The following is an 18,422-nucleotide window of genomic DNA, read 5'->3' as shown; positions in this document are numbered from 1 at the left end:
ACGTTATTGATTGCTTCTGCTTTACAACCGTCGTCAGTGTGATAATATTTGGCAGCGGCATTAACGCTGAAATACGAGGCGCACTTGGGTCTCTTTATATTTAATCATTTGAGCAATGATACAGGGAGGGCGGCCATGGCCTGGGGATGCTGCCGCCGGTGCCTTCCTGGGGAGAAGGAGCAAAACCTCCGAGCTGGAGGCCCCCGCGCTGCCCTCGGGACGGTCCGATGTGGCCGGAGTCACCCCGGGCTGCGGTCGGGTTGGACACGGGGCAGCGGGAGCCGCTCCGGGCCGGTGCCGCGAGCAGAGGCGGCTCCGTCACTCGTTTCCTTTCTGTGTCGTCCCTCGCCGATCAGCCAGCAGCGTTTGTCACGTCCCACGCGGCAGGAAGGAGCGCGGAGGACGCGGCCGCGCTGGCGTTCCACCCCGGCGAGGCCTTGTGCTGAATGCAGAATGGCTCCCTCGGCGCCCACCAAAGCTAAGGGACAAGGGACATCCCCAGGGACAGCGGCTTGGCCCCATGGCGAGCGGGGCTGCAGAGGGAGGCCCCAAGCGCCCGTCCCCAGCGTGTCCCTGCCGTGCATGGGGACATCCCAGGGCTGCATCCAGGCCCGGCTCGTCTCGGAGCCACCGGTGCCTTTGCCAGCACCGTTATCTTGACGGCATCGCTGGAGCAGCCAGGCCAGGCCGCCCGGAGCGGCGTGTTCTTTCCCTCTGGCTCCTGTTACTGCCGGGGAAACGTCTCTTCTGGGAAAACAAGAGCACAAGGCAGCCCGGCGCTTCCTCGCAGCGCTCCAGGTCACGCCGGCTCCTCCGGGGAGCCGCGTCAGCGCCGGGGGCTGCACGGACGATGCCAGGAGCACTTTGGTACAGGGCTGGTGGGAAGGTTAAGGAAAACCATCCCAGGTGCTGCCAGGGCCTGGGGACCGGGGAGGACAAGTGAGTGCCAGTGGCTTGAGTGCTTCCTTGGGCTGATTTGTTGGCAACCGGCTCATTTAATCACCAAATTGCAGGAGAAACAGGTCACCTTGACCCGAAACAGCCCGTCTGGCAGCATCTCTGCATCCTCGCTCTCCTCCGGCAGGCGCCCAGGGAGCCTCTCAGCACCTTCCAGCCCCTGGTTTTGTCTCCCCACTCCACAGCTCCCTTCAGCTTCAGTCGTCAACGCTGCTCGAAGAGCAGCTCCCTCCGTCCACTCCATCCGAACAAGACCTGGGACTGGGGGGAAACTCTTAGTGCAGCATTAGCTCATGGAAAGGCCCGATTCTGCCATGTGTGGAATACAGAGACCTAAAAAGGCAGTTTTTTTAAAACGCCAGTGAATTCGTGAAGCCAGGTAAGGTATGGAGCAAGGGAGACGGGGACCAAGGGTGACATCGTAAGCAACAGTGTGCAAAGGAATGCTTTTAAGTGCAGCAATTCCCCCCGGTTGTTTATTTGGTTATTTTAGACATGTTTTCCGGGGGGTGCAGCTGCTGCTCTGGGATCACACGAGGAGCGTCTGGTCGGTGGTTCTGGAGTTTCTCCTGTGTAATCCTGGTGCCACGGACCGGACCAAAGCCGGGGGCACCGCTGGCTGCATGGGACAGGGATGAGCTGTGCCCTGAGCTGCAGCCTCGTGCCTGTGTCCGGGCATCCATCGGGAAAAAGCTCCCAACCTGGCACGTTCAGCTGCAAAGGTGGAAGAAGGTAGAGAGGCCAAAGCTTAAAACTGGGTTTTTTGTGATCAGAAGCCAGAATTTCAAAAAAAAAAGAACAATTTTTCAGTCCCCCCCTCCCCAGTTCGCAGTGGGTGGAGGGCTCCCAACTCTGGTGTCCGCTCCAGGATTCCCTGCAGCTTCCAACAAAACCGTTGGCTTCCGAGACAGATGTGTGTCAGAATCCAATATGAAATAACAGAGCGGGATAGAAGGGGGCAGAAATCACCCCTGTGCCTTAGCAGGCCTGTTCCTGCAGCAGGATCAGGGAGCGGGGTCCAGATCGGGTTGGGAATGTTCCCCACGGGAGGTTTTCGGATGCGGGTTTAGGGCTGCTGCCTGCGCTTGGCACCTGGCGCTGACGGATCCGTCAACATCGACGCTCCATTTTCGGGATTAACCAGGTGGCGTATGGAATAATTCACTGAGAGTCATTAACCTAATGACAGCGGCTTTCTATAAACTGCTTAGCCCGGCTGTGGGGAAAACGGGCTCCACGGCTCCGGGGGGAGCCGCGTGCACTGGAAGAAAAACCAGGAGCATCTCCCCATGCTGCTCACAGCCTCGGGGTGGCTCTAAGGGTGGAGAAGTGAAATGAACCGAAAATATGAAGGTTCCAACTGGGAATGTCCTGGAGGGCCGAGCGGGCAGGAGCTCTGCAAGGGACGAGCTCCGAGGTCACGGCGTGAAGGTGACGCTCAAGGAGGGTTTGATAACGTCCATGCACAGGCGTTTGCTGAAAGCGGAGCCGAAAGGGAGCTTCGGGGCTGCCAATATTGGAGAAGACTCTCTGCCAAAAAAAACAGGGAAGTTTCCTTTTCGCAGAGCTAAAATATTTTCGCAAAAATGTTTCCTCTTGGCCCGAGAGCAAGATTTCCTTGCAAATTAGTTGGAGCAGCCGCAAAAAGACTGGGTTTCCCTTAAAATCAGCGCTGGGACATGAGGCAGCCAAACTGATGCTCCGCTGCAGCGGAGGCTGCAGAAAGCCCCGCAATTTCCCAGGAATTAAAGCAAGTCCGTGGCATAAATCAGCACGAGGCAGGAGGAGGCCTGGGGAGAAGCATTCCCATTTAGGCACGGAAATTGTGCCAGGCAAGCGGGTCTGGACACGGAGCTGCGCGCGCCGAGGGGAGGGAATTGCCGCTGCCTTTTACGTTTCCGTCTTTCCACAATTTTTACATCTGAACTGGAAAGAACTTCTGAGCTCAAAGGCTCTGATAATCAAGCCCAAAAATGCATCGGGCTCCACACTTGGTGCCACCCCCACATGCACGCTCAGTCCCCAGCCCTATTATTTTAAATTGATGCAATTATTCATCTCGCCGAGTAATATATTTTTGTTCTCTGGTGCCCAGCAGACCTTAAAGCAGAACAAATGCTTCAATAAAACGGAGCCGGAGCCTCCTGCGAGCCGGAGCGCTGCAGCACGGAGAACTGTGGGACCGGAGCAGCTCTGGGAATCTTCCATAAATTACTGCCTGGTATTTCTTTCTCGCACCACATCTATGTGATTAGTAGATGTTTTCTGTGCGCTGATTAACTTTGTTTATTTCTTAATTGGGTTGAGCGTCGTCTGTCTCATGCTCCTGAAATAACTGGGTGATTAATGTGCCCGAATTTACATTTTCATTAAGCCCTGAACCGGCTCTGTCCCAATTAGCAGCAACGTAACGTGCAGATTTGGGGCATTAGGTTTTAATTTGAGCCCATTAAGTAATAACCAATATATTGATTGGCAATAATAGAGCACGGAGGGTAAATATACACCAGATCCCATTGCAGCTCCCGGCCATGCTTGGCATTCCCAGTGCCATGGCCAATGCATGGGATTGGGACACAGGATGCTGCTGCCCTGCTCCTCTCCATCAGCTGATGTTAATTAAGAGGCTTTAATTGATTCTTCCAACATGGGGCTTCCTGCAGAGGAGGTTCTGCTTGGAGGTGCAGATGCAGCTCCGCGCTGTCCAAAGCAGCTGGGGCTCCCCAGGGAATGCCGGGACCTGCCTCCGCGCCCCGGATTTGGGGCTCTTAATTAGCAATTAGCAAAGGTGAGGAAATTAACACTCGCCCTTCAGCAGCCATGAGCTGCCTGCAGCAGCCAGGAGCCTTCTCCAAGGGTGACTCCCTGCTGCATCCTGGGCTCCAGGCTTTGGGCACGGCCAGCCTAGGAAAACAGGGATGGGAACAGGGATGGGGATAGGAATAGGGATGGGGATGCAGCCAGGAGCCTCCTCCTGGACCTCTGCTGAGGTCCCAGTGCTTGCAGCTCCCCCTGCTATGGGACCAAATCCTCCTCTCCTGCTCCCATCCACATGGATCGGCCGGGAGGACGGATGGATGTTGCTGTCCCGGGGATGCTGGGCTCTCAAGGACCTTCCTCCCCCCATATACACCTATATATGTGTATGTGCACATAGGTCTCGCCTCCCTCCACAACCGCTGTTTCCCCATCAATTTTCCAGGTTTGCCCAGGAAATCAGAGCTGCCAAGTGAAGCCCTTCCTTCTCCCACTCCTCTTTTTCCTAAAGCCAGAGGCTGATTTCTGCTGCTGGGGAAAAGCGAGCGGAGGTGGCAGCAGGAAGGAACCCCCGGAGCGGCTGAACGTCCCTTCTCTCCAATGCAGGAACAAGCGCTCCTGGACTCGTGGGCTTCATCCTCCCTCCCAGGAGCAGGAATTCCTGGCAGGAGGTGCCTATCCCGGCGCCCCAGTGTGTCCGGAGCCGCGTGGATCCGGCCCTGCTGCACACAAGTGAGTTGTTGTGCATGGGGCTTATCCCGGGAGCAAACACAGCGGCAGAGAAACGGAACCCTCCCGGATTCCGTAAAGAGCTTACCCAAATCTTGTTGCGTGGTTTTGTTTTGTTTTCTCTCTCCCCATAAAGAGGAATGGCTAAAAGAGGAAATATCCCCCAGATCTGCATTCTCTGCACTTCTTTTCCATTTAATCTCTTAATCCTCTTGCTCCCAGCTTTAATCCACACGTTGCCTCTTTCTTATTTTTTTTTAATTCATTTTTTTATTCCCCCCACTCTAAGTAATCCCAAGGTGGTGGCCCGGGGAAGGCCCCATGTCTGGCGGATTCCGCACGGTGTCCGGAGCTCGTCCCTCCCGCGGGAGCCGCGCGGTATCCCCAGCTCCACAATTAAGAGAAATTAGGGCAAGAGGCACAAGTGCATGGGAGGAAGTCACTGCAAGAAGCAGTGGGTGGCAGAGGACAGGGCAATGCACAGGGCAATGCCTGGGTGATGCTTGGGGTGCACAGGGAGATGCTCGGGGTGATGCTCGGCGCAATGCATGGGATGAGGCTTGGGGCAATGTTTGGGGCATGCAGGGTGTTGCACAGGGACGTGCTCGGGGCGCACAGGAATACGTTTGGAATGATGCAAAGGATGATGCTCAGGGAGATGCTCGAGGTGCATGGGAAGATCTTTGGAGCGATGAACAGAGTGATGCACAGGAGGATGCTCAGGGAGATGCTCGGGGTGCATGGGAAGGTCTTTGGGGTGATGCACAGGGAGATGCATGGGTTGTTGCTTGGGGAGATGCTCGGGTGCATGTGAAGATCCTTGGGGTGACGCTCGGGGTGATGCAGTTGGCACCCGCTCCCCGGCTCCATCCGCAGACAACGCAGCGCCCGCTCCAAGAGCAATCCTGGGGCCCAGGCTGGCTCCTTCCGCGCGTCCCTGCCAAGGCTGCAGCGCTGCAAAATGGAAATTAAAAAGAAGACCAAGAGAAGCACCTGCGGCGCCAGCAGAAGCTCGTTAGCCTGCGGCACTGGTTATTTCTGGGCTCCCTCTTTCTGGCCCACATAAATCCCCCGGGCCAGAGTGTACACGAGCGCTGAGCAGGGCGTTTGATGAGCACTGGCTTTTAATCAGTCCTGGGGGCGTTTCCTTGGCCTGGCATTTTGGGGCTGCAGAGGGGAGAGAGGAGCTGGGGGCAGGACACCCTTTCCACCGCACACAGAGGCCCCCGGGGAAAAAGCTGCTCCTCAGAATTTGGCATTTAGAATCACAAAAGGGCTGAAATGTGGCTTCAAAAACCAACTTATTTTTATACAACCCAGCTCATTAGCGGTGCGCTGCAAAAAAGCAGCAAGCGCCCATTTAAATTGTAGATTCTGACCTTTCTGCCTAAGATCTGCTCAGACATCCTGTTTACCGCGTTTTTGTGCTGCCACTTCATAATCCTCAGGATGAGATTTTATGCAGCCTTTTTCTTGCTATTCTAATGTGCCGCATCCTCCTTCCCCCCGCGCCGTGACAGGAGCCCTCCGGGGATCGCTGGGAAAGGGGGAGGTTTGGAAAAGCCCTGGATGTGAGGGCTGCCCTGGCCCCGAGCGCCTCTGCATCCTCCTGCATCCCACATCCTCCACACGGCAACGGATTTGATGCTGCTGGGACCTGGGGGCATTTAAGAGCAAGGGTATAAGTCCCTGTTCCATGGGGTCCGCAGGGAGCTGCAGGAAGGCACTGCCAAAAGCAGGGAACGGCTTGGCCTGATGCAGCTCCTGCCCTGCATTGCTTTTGCAGTGAGTTTTGCAGCGGAGGGATCTCCCCGGCGCCGGGGCGTCCGCACGGCCGAGCCGGAGAAACCTCCCCGTAGCGGGGAGATAAAAATAGCCCCGACACCTCCTCGGCTCCCAGCCGCGGGCTCAGCCGCCGCTTTCCCAGCCCCGTTTCCTATGGAAACGAGGCTGCGCGCAGGGCTGTGCCCACCCGCCCGCCTGGGCCCCGCGCTGCGGCGGGCGCTCCGTGCCCGGCGAGCGTCGCGTCCCGGCGGCTCCCGGCGGGAATGTGCTCTGCAGAGCCGCAGCCGCCGGCTCCGTGGGCCTTGGAGCTGCAGCGCCGCTCCGCTTCCCGCATCCCTTGCATCCCTTGCATCCCCCGCATCCCCCGCATCCCCTGCATCCCCCGCATCCCCCGCATCCCCCGCATCCATCGCAGCCCCCAGGCCCCCCTGCCCCACCGGCAATTTCCGACGTTGCCAATAGAGGGGGGAAACCCCCTCTCAGCTGCACCATTTTCCCTGCTTTCCTGCTGAAGTTTTCCAGCTCATCAGTTCTTTTCTAATTGATGCGGGCACGAGCGCAGGAGCAGCCCCTTTTCCTTGCAGCTCCTTGCACCCCCCATGGGCTGTGCCCCTGTCCCGCTCAGGGAGAGGTGCAGCAGGCGGGGACGGGGCCCGCGGCCGCCCCGTGTCCCCCAGTAGGTTTGGGGGTGCACGAGGCAGGGGAAGGGACCTGTCCGTCCCCCCTGGGGGGTTTGGAGCGTGGGGAAGCTGGGCCTGGGGTTGGCACCATCCCTGCTCCCAGAGCAGCCTTGGGGACTCGGTGCGGTGCCGGGGGGGACGTTCCGCAGCACCCCCAGGGAGGAGGCTTTTCAGAAGCTGGAAAACCAGCATTTCCAATGAGGGGAAAAAAAAAAACGGTGAAGAAAAGGGGAAAAAAAAAAGGAAAAGAGAAAAGGGAGAAAGGCCCCGGGCGGGAGCGCGCAGGCAGGCGGCAGGGAAGGGGTTAAGCGGCTCCGGGAGCCGCATGGAGACGTTAAGTAACCGCGTTCAGACGCGGCTCCCGCGCTGCCGAGCGGCAGCCGCAGCCGCCCGGCGGCACCGGCACCGGCGGCCGAGCAGGCCGGGCCGAACCGGGCCGAGCCGAACCGGGCCGGGCCGGGTGGCCGCAGCCGGAGCCGCCGGAGCGGGAGCCGCAGCGGGAGCCGCAGCGCAGGTAGGAGGCGAACGCGGAGGGGCGGCCGCGAAGTTTGGCCGGGGGGGGACATGGGCTGGGGGGGCCGTTGGTGCCGCAATGACCCCAAAACGAGACGAATAAACCCAAGAGGGGCTGGGGGGGGGGGAGGGCGAAAGGGACGGAGCGGGGGGGCCGGCGCCGCGGGGATGCTCCGGGCCCCGGTGCGCGGGGGGTCCCCGGCGGCTCCCGGGCGGGAGGCAGCGCTGCCCCCTCTGTGTGCAGGAGCATCCGCGGCGAGGGAGGCTGCAAGCCACGACATCCCCCGGATAAACTTTCCCTCTTCGTTTGCCTTTTTTTTTTTTTTTTTTTTCCCTCCCCTCCCCCCTCTTTTGGGCATCTGCCCCGGCAATTTATTAGAGTATTTAAGATAATTAAAATAAGAGCCCCAGACTGTGCGTGAAGGGAGCAGCTGGAGAAGCGTGTGAAGGTTACCTTGAGCCGGGTGTTACAAAACGCCGGTCCCTGTTTAGGTGAGGAATGCAAGATTAAATAAAGTTTCTCTGCAATTTGGTTCTGGGAGAGCTGTGGGGAGCAAGTTCGGTGTGGGGGGAGCCGCCGCGGGGCTGCTTGGGCACCCGCCGGGCCTGGCTTGTTGCTCCTGCGCGTGGTCCCGAGACCCCCCCGGTGCCGTCCCCTCGGAGCCGCGCGGGAGCCTTGCCGAGTTCCCATATTTAAAGAGCTTTGCCGTGTGCTGGGGCTGCAAACCGCGGGCTGGGCCCCGCTGGGCTCCTCCGAGCCCCTTCGCAACAGGCAGCGCTGTTGGTTGTTAGTGATGGTCGCCCTGGGGTGGCAGGAGGGGACATGGTGGGGACCGGCTGCCAAGGTGCGTTCCCGGCTCTGTTCTGCTGGGGTGCAGCTCGGTTCCGCTCTGCTCCGTTTCCTTGGGGTCCCCCTGGCACAGCAGCTTCCTAGCACATCCCTCCTCCGAATGCAGACGGGGACGAGGCCGCCTCTCCCAGTCCCCAAGGCAAAGCCTCTCATCCGCATCCCGGGGACCGTCCCCATCATCCCGGTGACAGGGATGTGGGGCCGCTGCCATGGCCCTCACCCTGGCAGTGGCTCTCGCCGTTGGCCCCGGGCGCGCTGGCTCCGGCAGCCGGGACGGGATTCCCTGATCCCTGCCTTCCAGCAGCGCCCGGCTCTCTCCGAGGTTTCCTTCCCTGCTCTTCGCGCTCCCTGCAGCCCTGTGCCAGGTCACCACGCGGCCCAGGATCCCCATCCCACGGTGTTCCCCAGCCCTCCTGCCTCTGGGGCTGCTTCCCAGATCCTGGCTTTCCCAGCTGAGGCAGGAGCCTCTCTCCCAGCATCGCTCCTGCGTGGGATGCAGATTCCCATGGTTTTAGCATCTCTCCCACGCAGCCGGTTCCCTTCCTGGGCAGCAGACCCTGGGAAGGGCTCGGTTTTTCCCAGCCACAGCTGCCCGGTCCCAGGCAGGCTCCTCCTGGGATGCAGGACCAGCTTAGCTCCCACGCCAGGATGCTGCAGGGAGTAGAAATCTCTTCCTTGGGAACCTCCTTCACCCCTGCTGTCCATGAGTCCCTGCTGTCCATGCATCCTCAAGGAGCGTGCATGGGAAAAGCTCCCTGTCCATGCATCCCAGCTTCCATGCATCCCCAGGGAGCGAACATGGGGAAGGACAACCGCTGTCCATGCATCCCTGCTGTCCCTGTGTCTCCCCCTTATTGCAGTGACATTTGCAAACCTGAGGGATCCCATTGGCAGGAGCTGCTGCTCCGAGGGCTGTTTCGCCTCCCACCCTCCTCTTCCCTGGCTCTCCCGGTGCTGCTTCAGCGCGCGCCCGCGGAGCAGCTCGCTGAGACATCCTGAAAGCCGTAACCGGATTTTGCAGACGGGGCATAAAATACCTAGAGCATAATGCATATTAAAACTCATTAGATTAAGCCAATTTGCAGACACGCAGTGTCAGCCGAGCGATGCCAAATCACCTTTCTCACGGGGCTTATGTGCCACGGGCTGCCCTGGGGAGGACAGGGGCACCCCTGGCCCTGTGGGCTTCCCCCAGCAAAACCTCCCCAAACGCTGCTCTTCGTCATGAGGCAGCTTGGCTAAATCGGAGGGGTTAAATAAAATAGTGCTTTGGGGATGCAGGGCATGTTGCAGCATCCAGCTTGGGTGGGTGCAGAAAATTTGTGTAGGGGCAGCCCAGAGGGTTCCTGGCCCAAGCGGGTGGCTGCAAGGCCAGTGTTAGTGACCTGGTCACCACCCCCTTCCCCTTCACTAAGTGCTAAAACCACCGGGAAATCTCCTGCAGAATATTTAAACGGCGGCTCCTCCCTGTGAGCGGGAAAGGCGGCCGCCCAATTTCCAGCTAAATCCCTCCATCGATTGCAGCGAGGAGGAAGATTTACAAACCTTGCAGCACGTTCGTAAATCCTGTGGGGGGAAAATTAAACCCAAAAACATCTATTGGCAGATGGGCAAATGCTGCGGAATGGCCCCGCGTGCCCTGGTGAGGGTCCCCGGCGCGTCCCCCTGCCCAGGGCTGCCGTGGGGCCCGACGCAGGCGGCTCCGTGCGTGACATGGGCACGGGCAGAGCGGCCCAGGTTGCTGCCTTCGCTCCCTGCGGTCGTGGTACCTAAACGCAGTCAAGAGCAGCTCCATTTATGGCCTGGTTGGAGAAGGAGCCACCGAAGCGAGGCAGGAGCAAGGCACAAGCTGGAGCCTGCGCCCCGGGCACTGGGTATTGCACCCCAGGCAATGCACACGATGCCCGGGATGTTGCACGTGATGCACGGAATATCGCTCACCGTGTCCTGCACCCCGTGCGCTGGATCTTGCACAGCATTCCCCGGATCCAGGACACCGTGTCCCGCTCTCCGGTGTCTCCCACGCGGATCACCTGGCCCCGTTTCGGACATTAGACTCCATCCCGTCCTTGTGTATTTTAAAGACCTATTCTTCCCCTGTCTCTCCGATAAGAAATGCTAATGATGTGATGAAATTGGATAGTTCGGTCGCCTTCTCCTGCTAATGGAGCCCTTGTGCTCGTTAATTTGCTGTTTTTAATGGGCTGATTGTTCGCTGGGCTGGGGGAGCCACGTGAGCCCGTCAGCATGCGCTGCTCGCGGGCGAGGAGGTGCTTGAAGGCAACTGAACCCTGTGCCCAGTAATTGCCAAGCAATTTGGAGACACAGCTCAAATGTATAATTTATCGGCGCTCCGTTCATCCCGGTCAGCCGTCGGCACCGCGCGGAGGAGCCGGGCGCGGAGCGGATTGAGGGTCCCCCTGCCCTGGCTCTGAGAGAAGACCTGGAGTGAGGCTGAATCCGGGTCCTCGCTGTGGAACAGGGATTCCCGGGTGAGCGGAGGTAGGAAGGAGCGAGCGGAGATGCAATGGAGCGAGCGGGGCCAGGCGTCGCTGCAGGAGCCCAAGGGGCTCAATCCAGCAGTGCAGATCCCTGGCTCCGTCCCCTGGACGGCTGCTGGGTCCGGCAGGAGCGCCGGGCACACAGGGAATGCTCCAGGGAAGGAGTTTTCTCCAGGACGGTGCTTGTCCCGTGCAGGACGAGCAGCAGCCCTGGACTCCATCTGGAGCCGCTGCACGTCGGCCTGGGCATCCCGCCGGTGCAGGAACAGGCTCCGAGCGTCTCATTCCCTCCGGGCAACTGGCACCGCGCCGGGACATCCCACTGGGATCGGTGCATCCTGACAGGGATCGGTGCATCCCACCGGAGCAGCATCTGGGAGGAGGTCCCAGTGCAGCCACCCTGGGAAGCTGAGCTAAAATATTGATGTATAATTTGTGCCATGTGTTCTGCCAATATTTTTTATTTAATCAGCTGAAGGCAGATGGTGGAGACGTTGAGGCCGTTAAGCTAATGACGCTCTGGCTTTCCCTTTATTTTTGTTTCCTGACCTAAAACAAGAGGAGTCAGGGGCAGGTGACATGTCCTGGCTGCAGCCATCCCATCCCATCCCATCCCATCCCATGCCACTGACCGCTACAGTCCGAGCGCTGTTGGGATGTGCTGCCCCTTCCCAGGGGATGAGGGGGAAGATGGGAGGGATGAAGGCTGGAGGAGAAGGATGAAGGGATGAAGGATGGTGGGATGATGGATGGAGGGAGAGGACGGCTGCTCCCTCCCTGTACATGGGCCCGGCACAGCGCGGGTCTCTCCGGCGTGGAATCCCTGCTGGCTCGTAGCATTCCGCTCCCCGGCTGCATTTCCAGCCCCGGGGGGTGCCGGGCTCCTTTACCCGCCCTTTCCCTCTCTTGCAGGTGCACGTTCCCCGACCCGAGGCTGCGGTGAGGGGCCGGCGCTGAGCCCAGCATCCTACAGCATCCCATCCGGCGGCACCTCCGGAGGCTCCATCCCCAGCCATGATCCCTGCGGCAGCAACATCCCCGGCACCCGCGGCGGTGGTTGTGCCGGAAGAGGGCTGAGCGGGCGCGCGACGTCCCCGTGGGAACGCGGCGGGCACGGAGCGTCGCGGCGCGCCGGCATGAGGCTGCCATGGCCAAGCTGCTGCTGAAGCTGCAGCGCTCGCTGCGCCGCCGGCCCGCGCGCGCGTGCGCGCTGCTGGCGCTGTACGCGGCGGCGGGCGGCCTGCTGCTGCTGCGCGCCGGCCTCGCGGCGCCCCGCGGCGCCCGCCGGCTCCCCGCGCCGCCGCGCGCGCCCGCGCCGCCCGCGCGCGCCTTCCCCGCGGCGCCCGCCCCGCGCTACGGGCCCTGGTTCAAGAGCGCCGGCCGGGACGAGCGCGGCAGGGCCGGCGGGGCGCGCGGACGGGCGCTCGGGGGCCGCGGCGCCCGCGACAAGGAGGAGGAGAGAGGTGAGTGCGGCACCGCTGGCCCCATCCCGCTCGTTCCCTGCGCGCTCCGTGCGGTTCCAGCCGTGCCGCCACCTCCGCGTGTTGTTAGTGCGCACGTAGAGCCGCTCGTTGATTCTTAACGGCGCCATCGAGCAGCTCCGCACGGGACGGTCCTGGCATGCGGCAGCCGCGTGCACGGCGCACCCTGGATGCGGAAATTCCCCGGTGCAAATTCGGCTTGTGCCAAAAAGCGCTCCCCGGTTCTCCCAGTCGCCTGCCTGCAGTCGCGGTGCACACAGTCATGGGCGCTGCGGTTGGGTAATGCGCATCCCTCGCCGGCACTGGGAAAACCGCTGGAGCAGGCCCATCCCGACGGGATCTATCCCTAAGGAAACGAGTTGGCTGCGCCAATGGGAGCAGCTGGAAGGCTCTGTGGTGTCCAGGGCTGGAAGCCCCTGGGTGCCATGGGCTCCTCTGGGACCCAGGCACATCTGGGTGGGCTCTTTGCTCCGGTGGACACAGCTGAGGGGCTCTTCGGGGCCATGGGCACAGCCAGAAGCAGCCCCAGGGTGGCTGCCAAAGCTGGATTTGCACAGCTGGAGGAGTCTGGGATGCCCCAGGAACATCTGGATGGGTTCTTCGCCCTGGTGGGCACAGCTGGAGGAGTCTTGTGCCTTGGGCACAGCTGGAGCAAGGTTGAGGATGAGGTTTAGAGCACAGCTGGATGGGTTATTGGTACAGCTGCAGGAGTCTTGGGCGCCCTGGGCACATCTGCCTGGGTGCTTTGCTCTGGTGAGCACATCTGGAGAGCTCCTGAGTGCTGCAATCCCCCTTCCTTGGGGTGCCAAGTGGGTCTCATGTCCCCATATGGGGACTTGCAGCAGCTCAGAGCTCAAATCCGCCCAGGACCTGTGGTGGCGGCTGCAAAAGGGGCTGCTTCACCCCTGTCCCTGCCAGCAGCCCCACAGCGGGTCCCTTTTTGGGGTACTTTGCTCTGTTTTGGTGATGGACGAGGATGCAGGAGGGGTGTCGCAGCCTCTCCATTCCCACCTTGGAATGCAAAAAAAAAAAAAAAAAAAAAAAAAGGTGGGAAAAATAAAGTGGCGACGGATGTGGGGCTGGGGGTGGGCGGCTGCTCCTGACCCCGCTGTGCTCTGTCCCCAGCGAGGTACGTGGGCTGCTACGAGGACAGCCCGCGCCGGCGCACGCTGCGCGGCGTCTCCTTCTTCGACTACAAGAAGATGACGGTGTTCCGTTGCCAGGACAACTGCGCCGAGCGGTAGGAAGCGGCTGTTGTGCTGCCCTCCTGGCTCTGACGCAATTTGCAGCCCGTTTCCCCCCCATTTCTGATTCCTCCCCTTTCCCACCCATGCTGGGGAGCTGCTGCCTCCTGGGTGCTTCCTGGGTGTGGGTGGCATCGTGGGAATCTCCCAAAAACCGTCCCTGCTGTGAGCATCCCTGCGCCCGTCATGGGTTTCCCCCGCATCCACCACCTTTTTGGCATTTGCAACCTGCATTGATGCCACCCTCATGTGGGGATGTGCCATGGTCCAAGCTGTCTCTCTGCAAGCTTGTCACCCCCCTGTCCTGCTTGTCACCCCCCTGCCCTGCTTGTCACCCCTCTTGTCACCCCCCAGGGGCTACCTGTACGCGGGGCTGGAGTTCGGCGCCGAGTGCTACTGCGGCCACAAGATCCAGGCGGGCAACGTGAGCGATGCCGAGTGCGCCATGGCGTGCAAGGGCGAGCGCAGCGACACGTGCGGCGGCGCCAACCGCCTCTCCGTCTACCGCCTGGAGCTGGCGCAGGAGGCCGCGCGCCGCTGTAAGCCCCGCGCGCGCCCGCCCGCTGCTCCGGGCGCTTTCGGCGCCGATTCCGGCGCCCATCGCGCTCCTCTCGCCCGCAGACGGCAGCGCCGTCTTCCGCGGCTGCTTCCGCCGGCCGGACAACGTCTCCGTGGCGCTGCCCGCCGAACGCACCATGCTCAACATGTCCGTGGACAAGTGCGTCGACTTCTGCACCGAGAAGGTACCCGGCGAGGGGGGCACCGCTGGCCCCAGACCCCCTGGCTTCGCTAATGGGCCCCGTAGATAAACCCGAGGCCCTTTGAGTGCAATAGTTACAAGCACTCAAGTACTCCAAGCAAATCTGCAGCCGCCGGGGCCCCCGTGGTCACCCCCGTATCACGGTGCTGGGGGCTTCTTGCTCCCAGTCCAGCACTTTTCCTGCTCTTGCAAGGAAGCGTTTTGCTCGCAGCAGCCTTTGCAGCCACCCCGTGCACGCGGCGAGCTCGCAGGGAACGCGATGCCGGCGCGGCCGGCGGCGGCCCCGCGCTGACGCCGTCCCCGCCGCAGGAGTTCCCGCTGTCGGCGCTGGCCGGCACCGCCTGCCGCTGCGGCTTCCCCACGCGCCTCTTCACGCTGCACGAGCGCGAGGACGAGCAGCTCTGCGCCCAGCGCTGCGCCGGCGACGAGCTCGAGAGCTGCGGCACCGCCGACTACCTCCTCGTCTACCAGACGCAGGTGCAAGGTGAGCGGCCGAGCGCCCGCGGCTCCCGGCACCGGCGGCGCCGGCGCCTGACGCGACGTCTCCTTGCAGACAACCGCTGCATGGACCGGCGCTTCCTGCCCGCGCGCTCGCGGCGCTTCGTGGCGCTCGCCAGCTTCCCTGGCGCCGGCAACACGTGGGCCCGGCACCTCATCGAGCTCGCCACGGGCTACTACACCGGCAGCTACTACTTCGACGGCTCCCTCTACAACAAAGGTGCGTGGCGGCCCGCGGACCCGCCGGGGGCCCTGGCAGCTGCTTCATTGCCCCTTGGCACCCCCTTAACAGCCTCTTTGCACCCCCTTTGTGGTCACTCCATTCCCCTTTTAGCTCCCTTTCCACCCCCTTCACTCCCCTTTTGCATCCCCTCCCTCACACCCCCTTTTTGCATGCCCTTTGAATCTCCTTTTCTACCCCTTTGCTCCCCTTTACACCCCCTTTTGCATCCCCCCTTTTTGCATGCCCTTTGCATCTCCTTTTACGGCTCTTTGCACTCCCTTTGCAGCCACTCCATTCCCCTTTTCACACCCCCTTTTCAATCTCTTTGCACCCCCTTTCACACCCCTTTGCTCCCCTTTACACCCCCTTTTGCATCCCCCCCCCTTTTTGCATGCCCTTTGCATCTCCTTTTACGACTCTTTGCACCCCCTTTGCGCTCCCAGCGAGCAGGTCCTGGTGCCTCTGAGCAGCCCGGGCAAGGGCTGGAGCAGCACCAACCTCTCCAACCAGGTAAAATTCCCACATTTTTCCCCCACACCAAGGAAAACACCATTTCTGGAGCTGGGTTTAGAGCCGCCAGCGTTTTCCCAGGGATTAGGAGCTCTTTCCTTCTTTTCCCTGGCATTGCCAGCTCCGTGGTGCTTGCCATTTACATGAGCGCACGAGTCGCAGCTCCTTCCCATCAGGAAAAGGGATGCAAGGATCCACGAGCTCCAGGCGCTTCCCCGGCCGGGGTTTTGGGCCCTGCTCTCACCCCTTGTCCCTCTCCTTTTCCCCGCGTTCCTGCAGGCTTCAAGGGCGAGCGGGACCACTGGCGCAGCGGGCGCACCATCTGCGTGAAGACGCACGAGAGCGGCCAGAAGGAGATCGAGTCCTTCGACGCCGCCATCCTGCTCATCCGCAACCCCTACAAGGCGCTCATGGCCGAGTTCAACCGCAAGTACGGCGGGCACATCGGCTTCGCCGCGCACGCTCACTGGCAGGGCAAAGGTAGGCGCCCCGCGCGCCCGCGTCACGCTGCAAACGGCTTCATTGCAACGGGTTAAACTATGGAGCTCGAGGGAAGCTGGAGAGAGTCCAGCGCAGGGCCACAAGGATGATCAGGGGCCTGGAACATCTGCCCTATGAGGAGAGGCTGAGGGAGCTGGGCCTGTTCAGCCTGGAGAAGAGAAGGCTGAGAGGGGACCTGAGCAGTGTCTAGAAGTACCTCAAGGGAGGGAGTGCAGAGGATGGTGCTGGTCTCTTTACAGTGGTGGCCACTGATAGGACTAGAGGAAATGGCCACAAACTGAAGCACCAAAAGTTCCACAGGAACTTGAGGAAGAATTTCCTAACAGTGAGGGTGCCAGAGCACTGGAACAGGCTGCCCAGAGAGGTTGTGGAGTCTCCTTCTCTGGAGATCTTCAAACCCGCTTGGACGCAGTCCTGTGCCACGTGCTCTAGGTGACCCTGCGTGTGCAGGGGTTGGACTGGATGATCTCTAGATGTCCCTTCCAACCCTAAGCGTTCTATGATTCTATGAACATCTGCTGCTCGTCCTTCGGGGTTTAGGGAGACTTTTCCCCACAGTTCGGCATCGGCTCCCACTTCGGTGCTGGCACCGCATCCGCATTGAGCTTCCTCCCCGTGAGGCTGCACAGCGTCACAGGGATATTGCAGGGCCCCCAGTTTTCCAGATTTTTCCCGAAATTTGTAGCTAGTCGGTGGCACCGTGGGAGGTTTGTCTGGGAATGTGCTGCCGGCATCCCAAGGATGAGGGCAATGCGCCGCTCCCGCCATTCCCGGCGCGCTCCGGTTTGGATGTGCATCAAAACGCACCCCGAGCCTCTCCGGGGATGCATCCCAGCAGCCTAATTAGCGTTTGGGGTAATTGGCAGGGTCATTAACCTGCCCAGAGAAAGACAGAGAGATTTTCCACCACTGCAGGATTTTAAATGGAGTTTGGAGCCGCCTGGGGCCAGGGGCTCGCGCAGGATTTGGGAGCTCCTGGCTTTGACATCCGGGAAAGCTGCTTTTTCTCCTCTATTTGCAGCGGCGCCTTCGGGAAGCTGAGGCCGAAGGCTCTGTGAAATCAGTATTTTGTTCCATGACATTAATTTTATGCCATCCCTGGAGTGGCTCCAAAGCAAAGTTTTATGTGATCTGATTACACAAGGTGAATTGTCCTGTATCTGTTTAATGAAACGGATATCGTGTTTAACGATTCTGGGGGGAATTAAATACATTTAAGCTATTAATCAGGCATTGGCTTCTCGAGGAGGACAGGGCAAGGAAGCTGCTCCCAGAGCCTTTATGCATCCTAAGATGCACGCGGATTCTGCTTCCAGGAGTCGTTGCTTGTTATTGATGTTTCATTATCCTTTTTATCACCTGATTTTTATGTGAGGATCAATTAGCCAGAAACCTCGGGGATAATTGAAGGATTTTAGCAGGGAGCTCAAGCCATTGCCCTAGGAATCGCTGGCAAGTGCATCTTGCTCATGGTTTATTAACCTGCCAGCCAGGAGCTGTGCTGGCAGCGTGCAGCTCCTGCATGCAATGGGCAGCAGGGATGTGCAGTGGCAGTGTGCAGTGACAATGACAATGTGGAACATGCAATGACAACATGCAGCATGCAACGGCAGCGTGCAATGTGCAGTGGAAATGTGCAACGGCAGCGTGCCCTGCACAATTGCATCATGCAATGATGATGTGCAATGACAATGTGCAATATTCAGTGGCAGTGTGCAGTGGAAATGTGCAATGGCAGCGTGCACTGCACAATTGCAGTGCACAGTGTGCAATGAAGATGTGCAGTGACAATGTGCACTATTCAGTGGCAATGTGCAGTGACAGTGCGCAATGGCAGCGCACACTGCACCATTGCAGCGTGCAATAACACGTGCAATGTGCAGTGACGATGTGCAATGCACAATGACAACGTGCAAGGTGCACTGGCAGCATCCACTGCCCAATGGTGGCAACGTGCCTTAAGAAACCCAGGAAAAAGCCAGCCCAGCTGGAGGTGCCTGTGTGTCACCCTCGGGACAAGCGCGGGTTGGGGACACTGGGGACGGCCGCTAACGGGGCCGCGTGCCTCTTGCAGAGTGGCCGGAGTTCGTGCGCACCTACGCGCCGTGGTGGGCCGCGCACACGCTGGACTGGCTGCGCTTCGGCCGCAACGTGCTCGTGGTGCACTTCGAGGACCTCAAGCGCGACCTGTTCGCGCAGCTGCAGCGCATGGTGGGGCTGCTGGGCATCGCGGCGCGCGAGGACCGGCTGCTCTGCGTCGAGGGCCAGAAGGACGGCAACTTCAAGCGCTCGGGGCTGCGCAAGCTCGAGTACGACCCCTACACGCCCGAGATGCGCGCCCTCATCGGCAGCTACATCAAGTCGGTGGATGCGGCTCTGCGGCTGCGCAACCTCTCCGGCGTTCCGGACGATTATTCCCCGAGGTGACGGGGA

At 60.4% G+C, this 18,422-nt stretch overlaps 1 protein-coding gene across 1 annotated transcript; it reads left to right on the top strand.

The window, feature by feature from the left end:
- The first annotated feature begins 11,904 nt into the window (after window positions 1–11,904).
- WSCD2 (WSC domain sialate O sulfotransferase 2) lies at window positions 11,905–18,422 on the top strand. Its single transcript, XM_088525076.1, has 8 exons — window positions 11,905–12,235; window positions 13,379–13,493; window positions 13,852–14,036; window positions 14,119–14,240; window positions 14,567–14,741; window positions 14,811–14,975; window positions 15,768–15,968; window positions 18,064–18,422. Exons 1-8 carry the CDS (start codon window positions 11,920–11,922, stop codon window positions 18,414–18,416), a joined length of 1,632 nt encoding a protein of 543 aa, XP_088381202.1. The 5' UTR covers window positions 11,905–11,919; the 3' UTR covers window positions 18,417–18,422.

This window comes from Tinamus guttatus, unplaced genomic scaffold (genome assembly GCF_059628265.1).
Source record: "Tinamus guttatus ecotype Peru unplaced genomic scaffold, ASM5962826v1 Tinamus_guttatus_pri_ptg000223l, whole genome shotgun sequence".
Classification (NCBI taxonomy): domain Eukaryota; kingdom Metazoa; phylum Chordata; class Aves; order Tinamiformes; family Tinamidae; genus Tinamus; species Tinamus guttatus.
Note: the sequence above shows the minus strand (reverse complement) of the source record. Positions and strands in the feature narration are given on the sequence as shown.

What these genes read in the sequence shown, in the direction of transcription:
- WSCD2 (XM_088525076.1), top strand. Translation starts at nt 11,920, where the DNA reads ATGGCCAAGCTGCTGCTGAAGCTGCAGCGCTCGCTGCGCCGCCGGCCC. An exon ending in CGGCTCCCTCTACAACAAAG is followed by an intron (nt 14,976 to 15,767) that starts GTGCGTGGCGGC and finishes GCGTTCCTGCAG; the next exon opens with GCTTCAAGGGCGAGCGGGAC. An exon ending in CGCTCACTGGCAGGGCAAAG is followed by an intron (nt 15,969 to 18,063) that starts GTAGGCGCCCCG and finishes TGCCTCTTGCAG; the next exon opens with AGTGGCCGGAGTTCGTGCGC.